The sequence below is a fragment of the Xenopus tropicalis genome, chromosome 6, assembly GCF_000004195.4.
Source record: "Xenopus tropicalis strain Nigerian chromosome 6, UCB_Xtro_10.0, whole genome shotgun sequence".
In the NCBI taxonomy this organism is placed as follows: Eukaryota; Metazoa; Chordata; class Amphibia; order Anura; family Pipidae; genus Xenopus; species Xenopus tropicalis.
This window is the reverse complement of record NC_030682.2, coordinates 146,616,750-146,631,863: the sequence shown is the minus strand read 5'-3', so window position 1 is coordinate 146,631,863 and position 15,114 is coordinate 146,616,750. Positions and strand designations below refer to the sequence as shown.

The 15,114-nt window shown below is 42.1% G+C and overlaps 1 protein-coding gene across 13 annotated transcripts in view; it reads left to right on the top strand.

Moving 5' to 3' along the window:
• The window catches only part of ptk2 (protein tyrosine kinase 2), a 151,163-nt gene that overhangs the window by 99,273 nt on the left and 36,776 nt on the right, over window positions 1-15,114 (top strand). For all 13 annotated transcript variants that reach the window (XM_004915026.4, XM_031904112.1, XM_004915034.4 and 10 more), the window contains 5 exons: window positions 735-812; window positions 1,556-1,663; window positions 1,901-2,018; window positions 7,577-7,607; window positions 10,779-10,831. In XM_004915026.4, the coding sequence (XP_004915083.1) occupies window positions 735-812; window positions 1,556-1,663; window positions 1,901-2,018; window positions 7,577-7,607; window positions 10,779-10,831 (388 nt within the window). The remainder of the gene's footprint in view (window positions 1-734; window positions 813-1,555; window positions 1,664-1,900; window positions 2,019-7,576; window positions 7,608-10,778; window positions 10,832-15,114) is intronic.

Genomic DNA, 15,114 nt, shown 5'->3' with positions numbered 1-15,114 from the left:
CCCAAGATAAATCTTCGATACCGTAGGCAACTTCACTCCCTTAAATGCTTTCCCACTGGCATTAATGTTAATTGCCGGTCGGAAGGCATACACACTGCCTGAAACTTGGGACTTGGGGCGCATATGCCTTTCCGCTGGCGATTCACTTTATGGCCGGTGGGAAGGCATTTCAGGGAGATTAGCTGCCCACGGTAGCTGAGGTTAAATCGCATGCAACTCTTCTCCCCGAGGGCCGTTACCCTTAGGGTCTGTTTGTTGCACCTCTTCAGACATTTCTCTGTTTTCCCAGTCCACTAGGTGGCACTATATCGTAAGCAATATGCAGGGGGAATACACAATAGATTGACATTTATCACTTATTGAAGAGATCCGGATTATTTCATTTTTCCTATTTTCTTCCCGCCTGAAGGCCAGGTGTCCCGTGCACATCTGTGGATTTATATCTATAGCCTTATTATGTGCCTATGGGAGGGGCTTTAACAGCAAATAAGTCCAGTTTGAATGCAGAAAGCTTGGAATGCAATTAATGCCAAATACTAAGAGCCTTTAGATTAGAGCTCTGTGAATAAAAGTTAATAAAACTGATAAATTCAGCCGTGACATTAATACAGAGATTGCTGCAGGTTTCTTACAAGACAGATACACTCTCTGTACTCAGATTTTGTACTAATGGTTTTTGTTTTCCCTTTTCCTGCTCTCCTGTCCTTGCTTACTTTCTATTACACCAATAAAAGTCCAGTTGGATTATATCCGTGGAGTTGGCTATTGGCCCAGAAGAAGGGATTAGTTACCTCACAGACAAGGGCTCTAATGTAAGTACATTGTTCTGAGCGCAGCGCTCTCTGCCTTAACACTACAGGGGAACTGTCATTGCAATACAGAATAAAGCAGACTCCATCGGGCAGTTAATAAATCTTGTTTACAGCTAGGCTTTGCTATTATAGCAGTTTTTATAAGCGACCTCAACCTCACCTTTTTTTCCTGTAAAAGATTACAAGGCCATTTTACTGTATCAGGAAGCATCTCTTGACACTTTTCTGCTCAGTTCCATTACTCAGTGTGACAAAAGTGTTCAAACCAGACAGGGGAGATACTTCCTGCTTTAGTAAATTACTCTTCTGCCCTGGCCAAAGAGCAGGGGGTGCTCAGGTTACACATTAATGATATTAGCACTGTAATTAAAGGGCTTGTTCAGTTGCAAGAGTGATAATTTCTTTTTATTCAGAAGCAACGAAACAGGTACCAACCTTTAGGGCAGTTGCGGTGAGGAACTCGTCCCTCGTGTTTAATGTGCCAAGAAATCAAACGCACAAGGGACTAGTTCCCCATTGCAACTTCCTTAGGGTGCGGCACCTCTTTCTTTCCTACTCCAGAAACCACAACCACTTTCTATCAGGACTCACTCCTTGAACTTGGCAGTAGAAGCTTGGATTGGTTGGCCCAAATAGGAACAGTTTGAAAGTGTTTTGATGCCCATTGTTGGTAGTTAGGGCTGGCTGCAATAATCCTATTGATCTGCAATTTATAACACCACTACTGATGTTATGTTTTTCAGCCCACCCATCTGGCAGACTTTACTCAGGTCCAAACAATCCAGTATTCCAGCAGTGAAGAGAAGGACAGAAAGGGGATGTTGCAGTTGAAAATTGCTGGAGCCCCAGAGGTAGGTATCCATGAAGGGAAAGGCTATATACTGGCCCTGACTCAGTAGGAGAGGCAATAATGAGTATGTATGGGGCTTATTTACAGTATGTATTGCTCTGACTCAGTAGGGGGGGTAATAATGAGGGTGTATGGGGCTGATGTACAATATGCACAGCTCTGGGTTTAGGATGCAGCTGTTCTGTGACACCACGCATTGCTATAATGCCTCTTTTGTTGGACGTCCTCTTTCCTTCAGCCTCTGACTGTGACAGCCCCGTCCCTCACCATCGCTGAGAACATGGCGGACTTGATAGATGGATACTGTCGCCTCGTCAGCGGAGCCTCGGAATCTTTTATCATCCGGCCACAAAAAGGTAAATGGATTGTTCTGCTGATCGGTGGCAGCCCCGCTGGCTTCCTAACGGGACCTCTCTGTATTTGAGAGGAGCAGCCAGGAAATACATCCTATTGCATTCGCTCCCAGATCCTCCCCTAGTGAATATTTTCTTTGTGTTACGTGACCTTCTCCGATGCTCATTTAAATGCTCAAAATCACGTTATCTTTTCCTGCCTCATCATAGATATCCCCATCAGGTCTGTCATGCAGGAAAACCAAAGAATCGCTCTTCATCCAACTGTGTTTGCTAGAGTGACTTTACTTGCTTCCCACTGTTTGCAGAAAAGCACAGAAATGAATTGCACGTCTGTATGCATTGCTATCCTGACTGTTAAAGGAACAGTAACACCCCAAAATGAAAGTGTCCTAAAGCAATTAAAATATAATATACTGTTGTTCTGCCCTGGTAAAATGGTGTGTTTGCTTCAGAGATGCTACTATAATTTGTATAGCAATGGGGGCATTGAAAGGAAAAAAGGCTCAGGTTACATAGCAGATAAGCTCTGTAGAATATAATGGTGTTCTACAGAACATATCTGCTATTTAACCTGGGCCTGTTGCCTCCATTACTGCACAGCAGTTTGTTTATATACACATAGTAGCATTTCTGAAGCACAGATCAGTTTTACCAGGGCAACAGTATGTTATTACAGGTATGGGATCCCTTATCCGGAAACCCATTATCCAGAAAGCTCCGAATTACGGAAAGCCCGTCTCCCATAGACTCCATATTAATCAAATAATACAGAATTTTAAAACTGATTTCCTTTTTCTCTGTAGTAATAAAACAGTACATTGTAATTGATCCCAACTAAGATATAATTACCCCTTATTGGGGCAGAACAGCCCTATTGGGTTTATTTAATGGTTAAATGATTCCCTTTTCTCTGTAATAATAAAACAGTACCTGTACTTGATCCCAACTAAGATATAATTACCCCTTATTGGGGGCAGAACAGCCCTATTGGGTTTATTTCATGGTTAAATGATTCCCTTTTCTCTGTAATAATAAAACAGTACCTGTACTTGATCCCAACTAAGATATAATTACCCCTTATTGGGGGCAGAACAGTCCTATTGGGTTTATTTAATGGTTAAATGATTCCCTTTTCTCTGTAATAATAAAACAGTACCTGTACTTGATCCCAACTAAGATATAATTACCCCTTATTGGGGCAGAACAGCCCTATTGGGTTTATTTAATGGTTAAATGATTCCCTTTTCTCTGTAATAATAAAACAGTACCTGTACTTGATCCCAACTAAGATATAATTACCCCTTATTGGGGGCAGAACAGCCCTATTGGGTTTATTTCATGGTTAAATGATTCCCTTTTCTCTGTAATAATAAAACAGTACCTGTACTTGATCCCAACTAAGATATAATTACCCCTTATTGGGGCAGAACAGCCCTATTGGGTTTATTTCATGGTTAAATGATTCCCTTTTCTCTGTAATAATAAAACAGTACCTGTACTTGATCCCAACTAAGATATAATTACCCCTTATTGGGGCAGAACAGCCCTATTGGGTTTATTTCATGGTTAAATGATTCCCTTTTCTCTGTAATAATAAAACAGTACCTGTACTTGATCCCAACTAAGATATAAATAATCCTTATTGGATGCAAAACAATCCTATTGGGTTTAATTAATGTTTTATTGATTTTTTAGTAGACTTAAAGTATGGAGATCCAAATTACGGAAAGATCCCTTATCCGGAATAGCCTTGGTCCTGAGCATTCTGGATAACAGGTCTTATACCTGTACTTTAAAACATATTCTTTTTTTTGGTGTTACTGTTCCTTTAAGGCATTTGGAAAAGCTCAGTCCTACTTTTACTTTCTGCTCTCTGGTTCCCCTTTATACCCTGGGAATAAAATAGACCTGATATTTCTCGTATGTTGGCTATAGGCATGTCGTATCATCCGAGTGCCCATAAACACCCCTGCCAATGGGCAGTGCAGTCTGCATATTTATACAGCTACATGAATGGAGTTATTGGAAATCAGTGGGCGTAATGGTAGAATGCTGATTGGACATGAATTATATGTAAATAAAATCAGCTTTATATAATTTCCCTTTCAGCAGTAGATTTTTTCGGCAGTGTCGGTTGCACCGTGCCCTTTAAATTCCAACTTGCACAAGGTCACGCATTCTTCCGAAATTCTCCTTTGACTTCATCAAAGCTCCTTACAGGCTCCGGGTATCATTTTACTGCACAGGGCTCCGGGCAGCGAGATGTCAGGGAATGGGAAAGAAACGTGCTCCTTGTTTGCATTGCTGATGAACTTCAGTCACACTTTACTGCTGCACTGCAAGTTGCAGTGATATCCCCCCCCTCACCCCCAGCAGCCAATCAGCAGAACAATGGGAAGGGAGCAAGATAGCAGCTCCCAGTAGGTATCAGAATAGCACTCAATAGTAAGAAATCCAAGTCCGGCTTGGGACTCCTCCAGTTACATGGGAGTAGGAGAAACAATAGGTTAGCTGAAAGCAGTTCTAATGTGTAGCGCTGGCTGAAAGCTCAGACTCAGGCACACCTTACTGCTGCACTGCAAGTTGCAGTGATATCCCCCCCCTCACCCCCAGCAGCCAATCAGCAGAACAATGGGAAGGGAGCAAGATAGCAGCTCCCAGTAGGTATCAGAATAGCACTCAATAGTAAGAAATCCAAGTCCGGCTTGGGACTCCTCCAGTTACATGGGAGTAGGAGAAACAATAGGTTAGCTGAAAGCAGTTCTAATGTGTAGCGCTGGCTGCAAGCTCAGACTCAGGCACAAGGCACTGAGATGGCGCCTACACACCAATATTACAGCTACAAATACATTTGTTGGTTAAAGAATAAAAGGTTAAATGGCAGAGGGAATTATTTGCTGTGTAACAGTGTCATTTAGAAATAAAAAGTGCCCCATAAATATCATGTCAGTGTCCCCTTATTAATCACCTCTTCAAGGAGTATATAGTTCCTTTTTGTGTTTTCCTGGAGGAGGCTATTTTCTTGTTCTCATGTGACTGACTGTACTTCCTTTTTGGGAAATGCAGCCGTCCTGTCTTGACAATATCCCCGTTACCAGAAACAGATTTATAGGGTGGTTCACCTATAAATAAACTTTTGGTATGATGTAAAATGGCCATTTGTAAGCAAAATTTCAACTGGTCTTTATTTTTTTTATAGTTTTTGAATTTTTTGCCACCTTTTCCCCCCCCTTTCTTTTTTTTCTTTCAACTCTTTCCAGCTTTTAAATGGGGGTCGCTGACCCCGGCAGCCAAAAACCTATTGCTCTGTGAGGCTCCAGTTTTATTGTTATTGGTACTTTTTATTCCTTATCTTTCTATTCAAGTCTTCTGTTCATATACCAAATTCTCGTTCAAATCACTTCCTGGTTGCTAAGGGAATTTGGACCCTGGCATCTAGCTGCTGCTGGAACTCCAAACTGGGAGCTGCTGAACAAAAATAGAAATAATTAAAAAAAAAAAACTACCAATAATAAAACATGAAGACCAATTGCAACTTGCCTCAGAATATTACCCTCTACAGCATACTAAAAGTTAACTCAAAGGTTAACAACCCCCTTAACGTGCTGCCATAGTGTTTGCTTTCCCTTGCTTTTTGGTATTATTTTGCATGAAAGTGATGTTTTTGGAGCAGTTTATTAGCTGCCAGTTTGACTTGTATGTATTAATGTAAAAATACAGCTGATTTACACACTAATCCATTGCTCCCAGTTATCCTGACATAAACAGCCCCCTGGGCTTCTCGTGAAGAAACGAAAGGGTTAAACGGATGATTGTCCGTAAATGAGATTGTGGCTAATTTTACAGTCGAAGAATTTTGTTTCAACTGCAGAGATGTTGCTGCTACAGACACAGGGAATAACCAGACTGTGCTAGAATTGAATTTGCCCCCCCCCTTTCTTACCTTGAGCAGTAAGGATTTGTTCCAAAAAAAAAAGCCATTTATACTACAAAGAAGCCCGGCCAGTTTGGGATCATTAGCTTGGAGGATTTTACCGTTTTACTGTCCCCTTTCATTGGTGCCGGGACTGATGCTAATTCGTCTGTACAGCCCGTGTCTGCTGGAGGGCTGCTCTCCTCCCTCCTGGACAAGATGGCCGCTTTGTCCTCCACCTACAGGCCTGGTTGGAAGGAGCTGACACATTTGATCAACTCACTGCCGTGCAAGAGCTGTCTCCCCTCCAGCCGCTGTCTCCTCCGTATCCCCTGCCTCTCTCTCACTATTAGTGCAAGGGGCACAGAGAGGCTAGCATGGGAAATGACAGACTGCCTTCACAATCGTTATCTGTTATTGGCTGATTGGAAGGGATATATAACAAGCTTTTGAGCAATACTTAGTCCCAATATGGCCCATTATAGAGGAGATTTAATTGACCCTTTGGCTTTGTAAGGAATGAGTTAAATCCAAAAGGGGTGGGGTCACATCGGTTAAGAGCCAATGGGCAGGAAATAATACCCAACCCTAAGTGAGGGACACGCCTACTCTAAATAAAATTAACTTGTTCAGTACAGGTGTAGTATCCCTTATCCGGAAACCCATTATCAAGAAAGTCATCTCTCATAGACTCCATTATAACCAAATAATATTGATTTTTGGGAATTAGTACCTTGTAGTTAATTCTAACTAGGATGTAACTAGTCCCTATTGGAGGCAAAACAATCCTATTGGGTTTAATAATGTTTAAATAATTTTTCAGTGGACTTAAGAGATCCAAATGACAGAATGACCCCTTATGTGGAAATCCCCCATGTCTTGAGCATTCTGGGTAATGGGTCCCATACCTGTATTTTAACCCATATCCCGGGGAATGAATGTTTTTATTGATGCTTTTAAGTGTTTATCAATGGATTTACATGAAAAGTCTATGGGGGGCTTTGTAACTGCATTTTATGCATTTGCAGCAATGCCATTTTCCAAGGATGTTAGGAGTGTACTTTCCCTACATGCGCCACCTAGTGGCAGTTTGCAGAATGTGTTCCTAATAAACCTTAATTACTTTCACTATCTTCACAAGTTATCTCTATCTATCTGTAACTTCCTAATTTATTGCTTGTGAACACTTCTCTCTGATCTATCAGTATAAATGTTGTGCCATTTCAGTTCTCATTTGTATTTTGCCTGATGAAGGGGCCTTAGAGCTCCAAAAGCTTGCGATGTATTTTTATTGTTAGCCAATATAGGTATAATTTCTACAATACTCTTGTATTTGTGTTTTGTTGTTTTTTTATTATTATTTTTGACACTGGCTAACACGGTACTACAGTTTTCGTTTTGTTCCTAATGGAGAAAATCAATATATAAATGAAGAAAATATCTTATAAAACTTAACTTGAAGAAGCCTATACTTGGCCTGTGATTTAATCTTTGTTTCTTTTATCATTTGACATTGCTATAGAGTCAGCAGGTGCCTCTTGTATATTTATTTAATATTTTTGTCAATTATAGTTTTGTCTTTTGCTTTTGTCAGGCAACTGATATAAAACTGTAACAACTTTTCTCTTGTTTGTTTTAAATGCAGAAGGCGAGAGAGCGCTTCCATCCATACCAAAGTAAGTGTATATTTACCTGCACTGTATAGTTAATTCTGCATATACTTTGTCTTATTGATTCTAAACTGTTACCATGTGAAAGTAGAGACAAATGTTCAGCAATGGTCCAGTTTGTTTGAAAGTATGAACCATTCATTAGCTGCTATTCACTCTGTGTGTACATGATAATTTACAGTAGGGGGTACAGTATCCCTTATAATACATGAGTGATACTCAGAGTTCCCTGTATAACTCAGCCTGCAGCCTTGTGCCTTTATATGGGCACAGAACCCCTCAGTGACTGCTAATATCCTTATCATTTACAGTAGGGGGTACATTATCCCTTATAATACATGAGTGATACTCAGGGTTCCCTGTATAACTGGATATGGATGATGGTGGGAGAGCTGTAGGTAGGCAGGGGGTTGGTCACTGAATCTCCCTGTAGTGCATCATATTTGACATCCCATAAGGCTGTGAGTCATTGTTTTTCTGAATGTTATTAGTGTTTATCTATCGAGGCTGTTGAACGGAATGTGTTAGGAGTTGTGTGGGGCTGCATCAGACTGAACGGTGTAGGATATTGATTTTATAGGTTCCATTGAACCTTTGTTCATCTGGGGAGTACAAATTCACTTACATTCCCCTCCCCTTTCCTTGCTGAGTCAGGGCCACGGGCATTCTCTTGCAGGTGATTGGCCTTGAGAATGATGCTGGGAATTGCAGTTCAGAACAGCTGCAGGGTCACTGATAATGGATCTCTGACTGACAGGTTTCTCGTGCAGTAAAAAGGTTAAATCAACAGTGACCCAGGCTGACGTGCTGACAGCCCATGAGTAGCACCGGGGCAATATAATGGTACATTAACATTGGGCAACACATGGCCATATTTTAAAATAGCCCTGAGCTATCCTCTGGCCGCAGCTTAAATTCACTGGCTTTGCCCTTCTCTGCCAATCAGCTCTGCCTCCATAGCCCAGACACTAGCCCTGGAGATTGCTACCTGTCTGCAGAATCCAATGGCAGAGTTTGCCATTCCCACCTATAGAATAAGGAAATGTATAGTTAGAAATGTTTCATAGTAACTATGCAGAAATATCTATCTTCCAAATGGAAAAGTGTCTCGTTATAGAAGTTTGAACTTGACTCTTGGCCTGTGGATCTTTACTTACCCTTTATAATGACCGAGAGACTTGGGCGGATCTTTCTCCGGAAGACAGGAATGGCTGATCCCGCCTGGATGCTAGAATGCTAAGCAGTGACCAAGTGTGAATGAGTCTGTGAAGAAAGTGGCAGAAATGCACACAAGGAATGCAGGGAACATTCCAGTTTATTCAGCAGGAGACAGTGGGAAATGCCAGCGCCCAGACTTTCAGCCCTTGTACCGACACCTATAGATAACATTGGGTTGGATTAATAGCTCCCCTACATGTAACATAGGGTTGGGGCAGGATTAATAGCTCCCCTACATATAACATAGGGTTGGGGCAGGATTAATAGCTCCCCTACATATAACATAGGGTTGGGGCAGGATTAATAGCTCCCCTACATATAACATAGGGGTTGGGGCAGGATTAATAGCTCCCCTACATATAACATAGGGTTGGGGCAGGATTAATAGCTCCCCTACATATAACATAGGGTTGGGGCAGGATTAATAGCTCCCCTACATATAACATAGGGGTTGGGGCAGGATTAATAGCTTCCCTACATATAACATAGGGTTGGGGCAGGATTAATAGCTCCCCTACATATAACATAGGGGTTGGGGCAGGATTAATAGCTCCCCTACATATAACATAGGGTTGGGGCTAGATTAATAGCTCCCCTACATATAACATAGGGTTGGGGCAGGATAAATAGCTCCCCTACATATAACATAGGGTTGGGGCTAGATTAATAGCTCCCCTACATATAACATAGGGTTGGGGCAGGATAAATAGCTCCCCTACATATAACATAGGGTTGGGGCTAGATTAATAGCTCCCCTACATATAACATAGGGTTGGGGCAGGATTAATAGCTCCCCTACATATAACATAGGGTTGGGGCAGGATTAATAGCCCCCCTACATATAACATAGGGTTGGGGCAGGATTAATAGCCCCCCTACATATAACATAGGGTTGGGGCAGGATTAATAGCTCCCCTACATATAACATAGGGTTGGGGCAGGATTAATAGCTCCCCTACATATAACATAGGGTTGGGGCAGGATTAATAGCTCCCCTACATAAAACATAGGGTTGGGGCAGGGTTAATAGCTCCCCTACATATAACATTGGGTTGGGGCAGGGTTAATAGCTCCCCTACATATAACATTGGTTTGGGGCAGGATTAATAGCTCTCCTACATATAACATTGGGTTGGGGCAGGATTAATAGCTCTCCTACATATAACATAGGGTTGGGGCAGGATTAATAGCTCTCCTACATATAACATAGGGTTGGGGCAGGATTAATAGCTCCCCTACATATAACATAGGGTTGGGGCAGGATTAATAGCTCCCCTACATATAACATAGGGTTGGGGCAGGATTAATAGCCCCCCTACATATAACATAGGGTTGGGGCAGGATTAATAGCTCCCCTACATATAACATAGGGTTGGGGCAGGATTAATAGCTCCCCTACATATAACATAGGGTTGGGGCAGGATTAATAGCCCCCCTACATATAACATAGGGTTGGGGCAGGATTAATAGCTCCCCTACATATAACATAGAGTTGGGTCTTGATGTATCCGTTGGGACTCTGTTTCTGTACAGTATTATATCTTCGCATTCTAACCAGTTATGCAATAAAGGAATGTGTAATATTACTTAAGGTAACCCAATTTATGATTTTACCCATAAACCAGTGAGTTGTGTGTGCTGCCATATATGTGGCTCCTCATTAATAGCTGATCCTTGAGTAAAGCCAATGTGTCCCTATGGCGGCGGGGATGTTGTTTTCCAGATTAATTCCTCTTTCCACCTTCCAACAACATTCTCTTTTACAGCTCGGCTCCACACAAAAAGAGGTAGTGGTATTTTCCTTTCAGTTTTCAGGGCCCTCCCTCAACCCCCCTCTGCCTGGGTGGAAAATGGATTAGTCCTGCTAATTACAGAAGTTAGCCTGTTAGAGGGGAAGACACAGGCTCTTTGACCATGAAGAATGTGCACCATTCACAGATTCAACCCTCTCTCTTACAGGCTGGCCAACAGCGAGAAGCATGGGGTCCGGGCGCACGCAGTCTCCGTATCAGGTAAGACTTGGCCGGGCAGCCTGTGCATGGAGGGGAGGCATCTTGTGGCTCCCCACCCATGTTATTATATTATAAATAAACCCTGCTTAGGGTCTCCCAGCTATAAAGAGAGGGTGGTGGGGCAGGCCAGGATGAAATGCCAGCAGGGGAACCAGACAATCGGATGAAGTCATTGCCCTTTGTAGCTCGCTGTGACATTCCTACTGGTCATGCTAATTGCACACTGCCCTTCCTTCTGCCATCCCAAAATAGCTTCGCCTCAAGCCTCCGAAATAGCCCCAAATTAGCCCTTGCCTTTCCTCTGATGGCAGTCACTTGTCTGAAAAGATTAGTAGCTCCACATCATCTGTGATTGGCACACACGGCACTGAGACGCGCCAGCGCTGGTACATGGGCATCGGGCTAAATACACATTGGCATCTGGGATTGGCACGAGCAGTTAGATTCTATATCCCTATATATGAATTACTTTATGCCTCCTCTCTGGGTATGGAATCTAGATACAGGAATGGGATTCATTAAGCGGAAACCCATTATCCAGAAACTTTCGAATTACAGGAAGGTCATCTCCCATAGACTCCATTTTAATCAAATATTTATATTTTGTTGAAAAAATATTTAAGAAAATTCTAATTTTTAAAAATAATTTCATTTTTTGCCTCTGTAATAATAAAACAGTACCTGTACTTGATCCCAACTAAGATATAATTACCCCTTATTGGGGGCAGAACAGCCCTATTGGGTTTATTTCATGGTTAAATGATTCCCTTTTCTCTGTAATAATAAAACAGTACCTGTACTTGATCCCAACTAAGATATAATTACCCCTTATTGGGGCAGAACAGCCCTATTGGGTTTATTTCATGGTTAAATGATTCCCTTTTCTCTGTAATAATAAAACAGTACCTGTACTTGATCCCAACTAAGATATAATTACCCCTTATTGGGGCAGAACAGCCCTATTGGGTTTATTTAATGGTTAAATGATTCCCTTTTCTCTGTAATAATAAAACAGTACCTGTACTTGATCCCAACTAAGATATAATTACCCCTTATTGGGGCAGAACAGCCCTATTGGGTTTATTTAATGGTTAAATGATTCCCTTTTCTCTGTAATAATAAAACAGTACCTGTACTTGATCCCAACTAAGATATAATTACCCCTTATTGGGGGCAGAACAGCCCTATTGGGTTTATTTAATGGTTAAATGATTCCCTTTTCTCTGTAATAATAAAACAGTACCTGTACTTGATCCCAACTAAGATATAATTACCCCTTATTGGGGCAGAACAGCCCTATTGGGTTTATTTAATGGCTAAATAATTCCCTTTTCTCTGTAATAATAAAACAGTACCTGTACTTGATCCCAACTAAGATATAATTACCCCTTATTGGGGCAGAACAGCCCTATTGGGTTTATTTAATGGTTAAATGATTCCCCTTTCTCTGTAATAATAAAATCTGAGCATTCTGGATAATAGGTCCCATACGTGTACAGAGTTTATATAGATATAATGTAGATGCTGAATAGGCTAGGTATTAGCGCAACTAATTCTGTAACCTTGCACTGGGAGAGTAGAGCTGCCTCCATCTTGTCTCCATTGGGCTCAGTGGTCATTTAGGGACTTCAGGTGATTAGCTTTTATTCCATATTATTGATGATATTTGGAGCCCATGATATTTGTCAGCATGGCATGAAGTGATGTATAGGGATGGATTGGGGTTCCCAGAAAAAGAATGCAGTTATATGGAGAGCAGCTAATACACTACTCAATGTAAGTGGCTTAAGCATTAGTTGGGCTGCTCCATTACAGGGGGCTTCTGGGGGCTGTTTCTTTTGGGGAGTTGCAGGGGAGTAATGTTTATGGCCACTCAGCTGGTTCATTGCTTTGGCACACTAAGGCTCAGATATAGTACTGATCCAATGTCAGTTTATTCTGCTCATTCATTAACGCTGACTGTTGTGGGAGAGTTGTGCTGACCCATTACGTGTGTTCTGGTTCATTTCAGAAACTGTTACTTCATGTACTGAAGTGCTGTAATGGACTTATATGTGCTTTGGTTTCATTGCACTTATACATTTGCTCTGAGTAACTTTGTTATAAATCACACTGCTGTATAGTTCCAGGGGTACCCAGGGCACAAATAAGCACTCACCCCAAATCCCCCCCTAACTGGCCTTCAGGCTGGGCCCCCTTAGCCCATAACAAGGTTACAGATATATAGAAACATTGGGGTAACAGTCACCCCGCTATAGTTCCAGGGGTACCCAGGGCACAAATAAGCACTCACCCCAAATCCCCCCCTAACTGGCCTTCAGGCTGGGCCCCCTTAGCCCATAACAAGGTTACAGATATATAGAAACATTGGGGTAACAGTCACCCCGCTATAGTTCCAGGGGTACCCAGGGCACAGATAAGCACTCACCCCAAATTTCCCCCTAACTGGCTTTCAGGCTGGGCCCCCTTAGCCCATAACAAGGTTACAGATATATAGAAACATTGGGGTAACAGTCACCCTGCTATAGTTCCAGGGGTACCCAGGGCGCAAGAACAAGTGGTTTTGGGGTTATACCCACTTTTGTATAGATATATATTGGGGTTCTATAGTATAAGCTGCTGACATGGGTAGGTGCCTGTGCCACAGCAGTGCCGTATGGCCGGTCTGTAAGTAGAAGAGGGCTCTCAGCGTATAACTGCTAAGGGCAGGAGTACAGTGCAGCCTCTGTGCTTGGACCTGGGAACGCCTGCTCTGTCCCCCCTGTGTGAATGGGCTTTTTGTGTTGTCCTTGGCTGTGGCTTCTCAATCATCTTTCAGTTCTTACGGGAAGAAGGTGTTTCCTGCGAGAGGGTGCAAATCCGACATTCAGTAACTGTGTGAGAAAGGAATGTATTGGGTAGGGTTGTATTAAATATAATTCCGCTCAAACTGCGAGTTTTAAATGTTTTCTCAGACTTCTGTAAAGGTTTTACTGACTGATTTTGCCTTACAGGCAGGAACAGCCCCCTAAGTTTGCTCTTAGCCTTTACAGAGAGATACCATAAAACTATGGCAGCATAGGGATTCCCCTGTACTAAGCACAATTCAGCAGGAACAGCCCCCTAAGTTTGCTCATAGCCTGTACAGAGAGATACCATAAAACTATGGCACATAGGGATTCCCCTGTACTAAGCACAATTCAGCAGGAACAGCCCCCTAAGTTTGCCCATAGCCTGTACAGAGAGATACCAGAAAACTGTGGCAGCATAGGGATTCCCCTGTACTAAGCACAATTCAGCAGGAACAGCCCCCTAAGTTTGCCCATAGCCTGTACAGAGAGATACCAGAAAACTGTGGTAGCATAGGGATTCCCCTGTACTAAGCACAATTCAGCAGGAACAGCCCCCTAAGTTTGCCCATAGCCTGTACAGAGAGATACCAGAAAACTGTGGCAGCATAGGGATTCCCCTGTACTAAGCACAATTCAGCAGGAACAGCCCCCTAAGTTTGCCCATAGCCTGTACAGAGAGATACCAGAAAACTGTGGTAGCATAGGGATTCCCCTGTACCCTGTAGGGGTATATTTATCATGCTGTTTATCAAGTGGAGTAAAAGATCACCGGTGATGTTGCTCATAGCAGCCAATCAGCCAATCAGATGCTTTGCTTGATTTTCTAGCTGTTCAAATCTAATTGCTGATTGGTTGCCCTGGGCAACATCACTGGTAATGCTTCACTCTACTTTTTACACAACATGATAAATATACCCCTAAGTTGGGGTGTACCATCAGCCTAAACATGGTATTTTATCACAATTAGATATTTATCTACAGAACTCTGTTCAACAGTGGTGCATATTCATAAGTGGGAATTTGGGATCATACTACAGGTATAGGACCCATTATCCAGTCTTTCCGTAGTTTGGATCTCCATACCTTAAGTCTACTAAAAAATCAATAAAACATACATAGGTACTGTTTTATTATTACAGAGAAAAGGGAATCATTTAACCATTAAATAAACCCAATAGGGCTGTTCTGCCCCAATAAGGGGTAATTATATCTTAGTTGGGATCAAGTACAGGTACTGTTTTATTATTACAGAGAAAGGGGAATCATTTAACCATTAAATAAACCCAATAGGGCTGTTCTGCCCCAATAAGGGGTAATTATATCTTAGTTGGGATCAAGTACAGGTACTGTTTTATTATTACAGAGAAAAGGGAATCATTTAACCATGAAATAAACCCAATAGGGCTGTTCTGCCCCAATAAGGGGTAATTATATCTTAGTTGGGATCAAGTA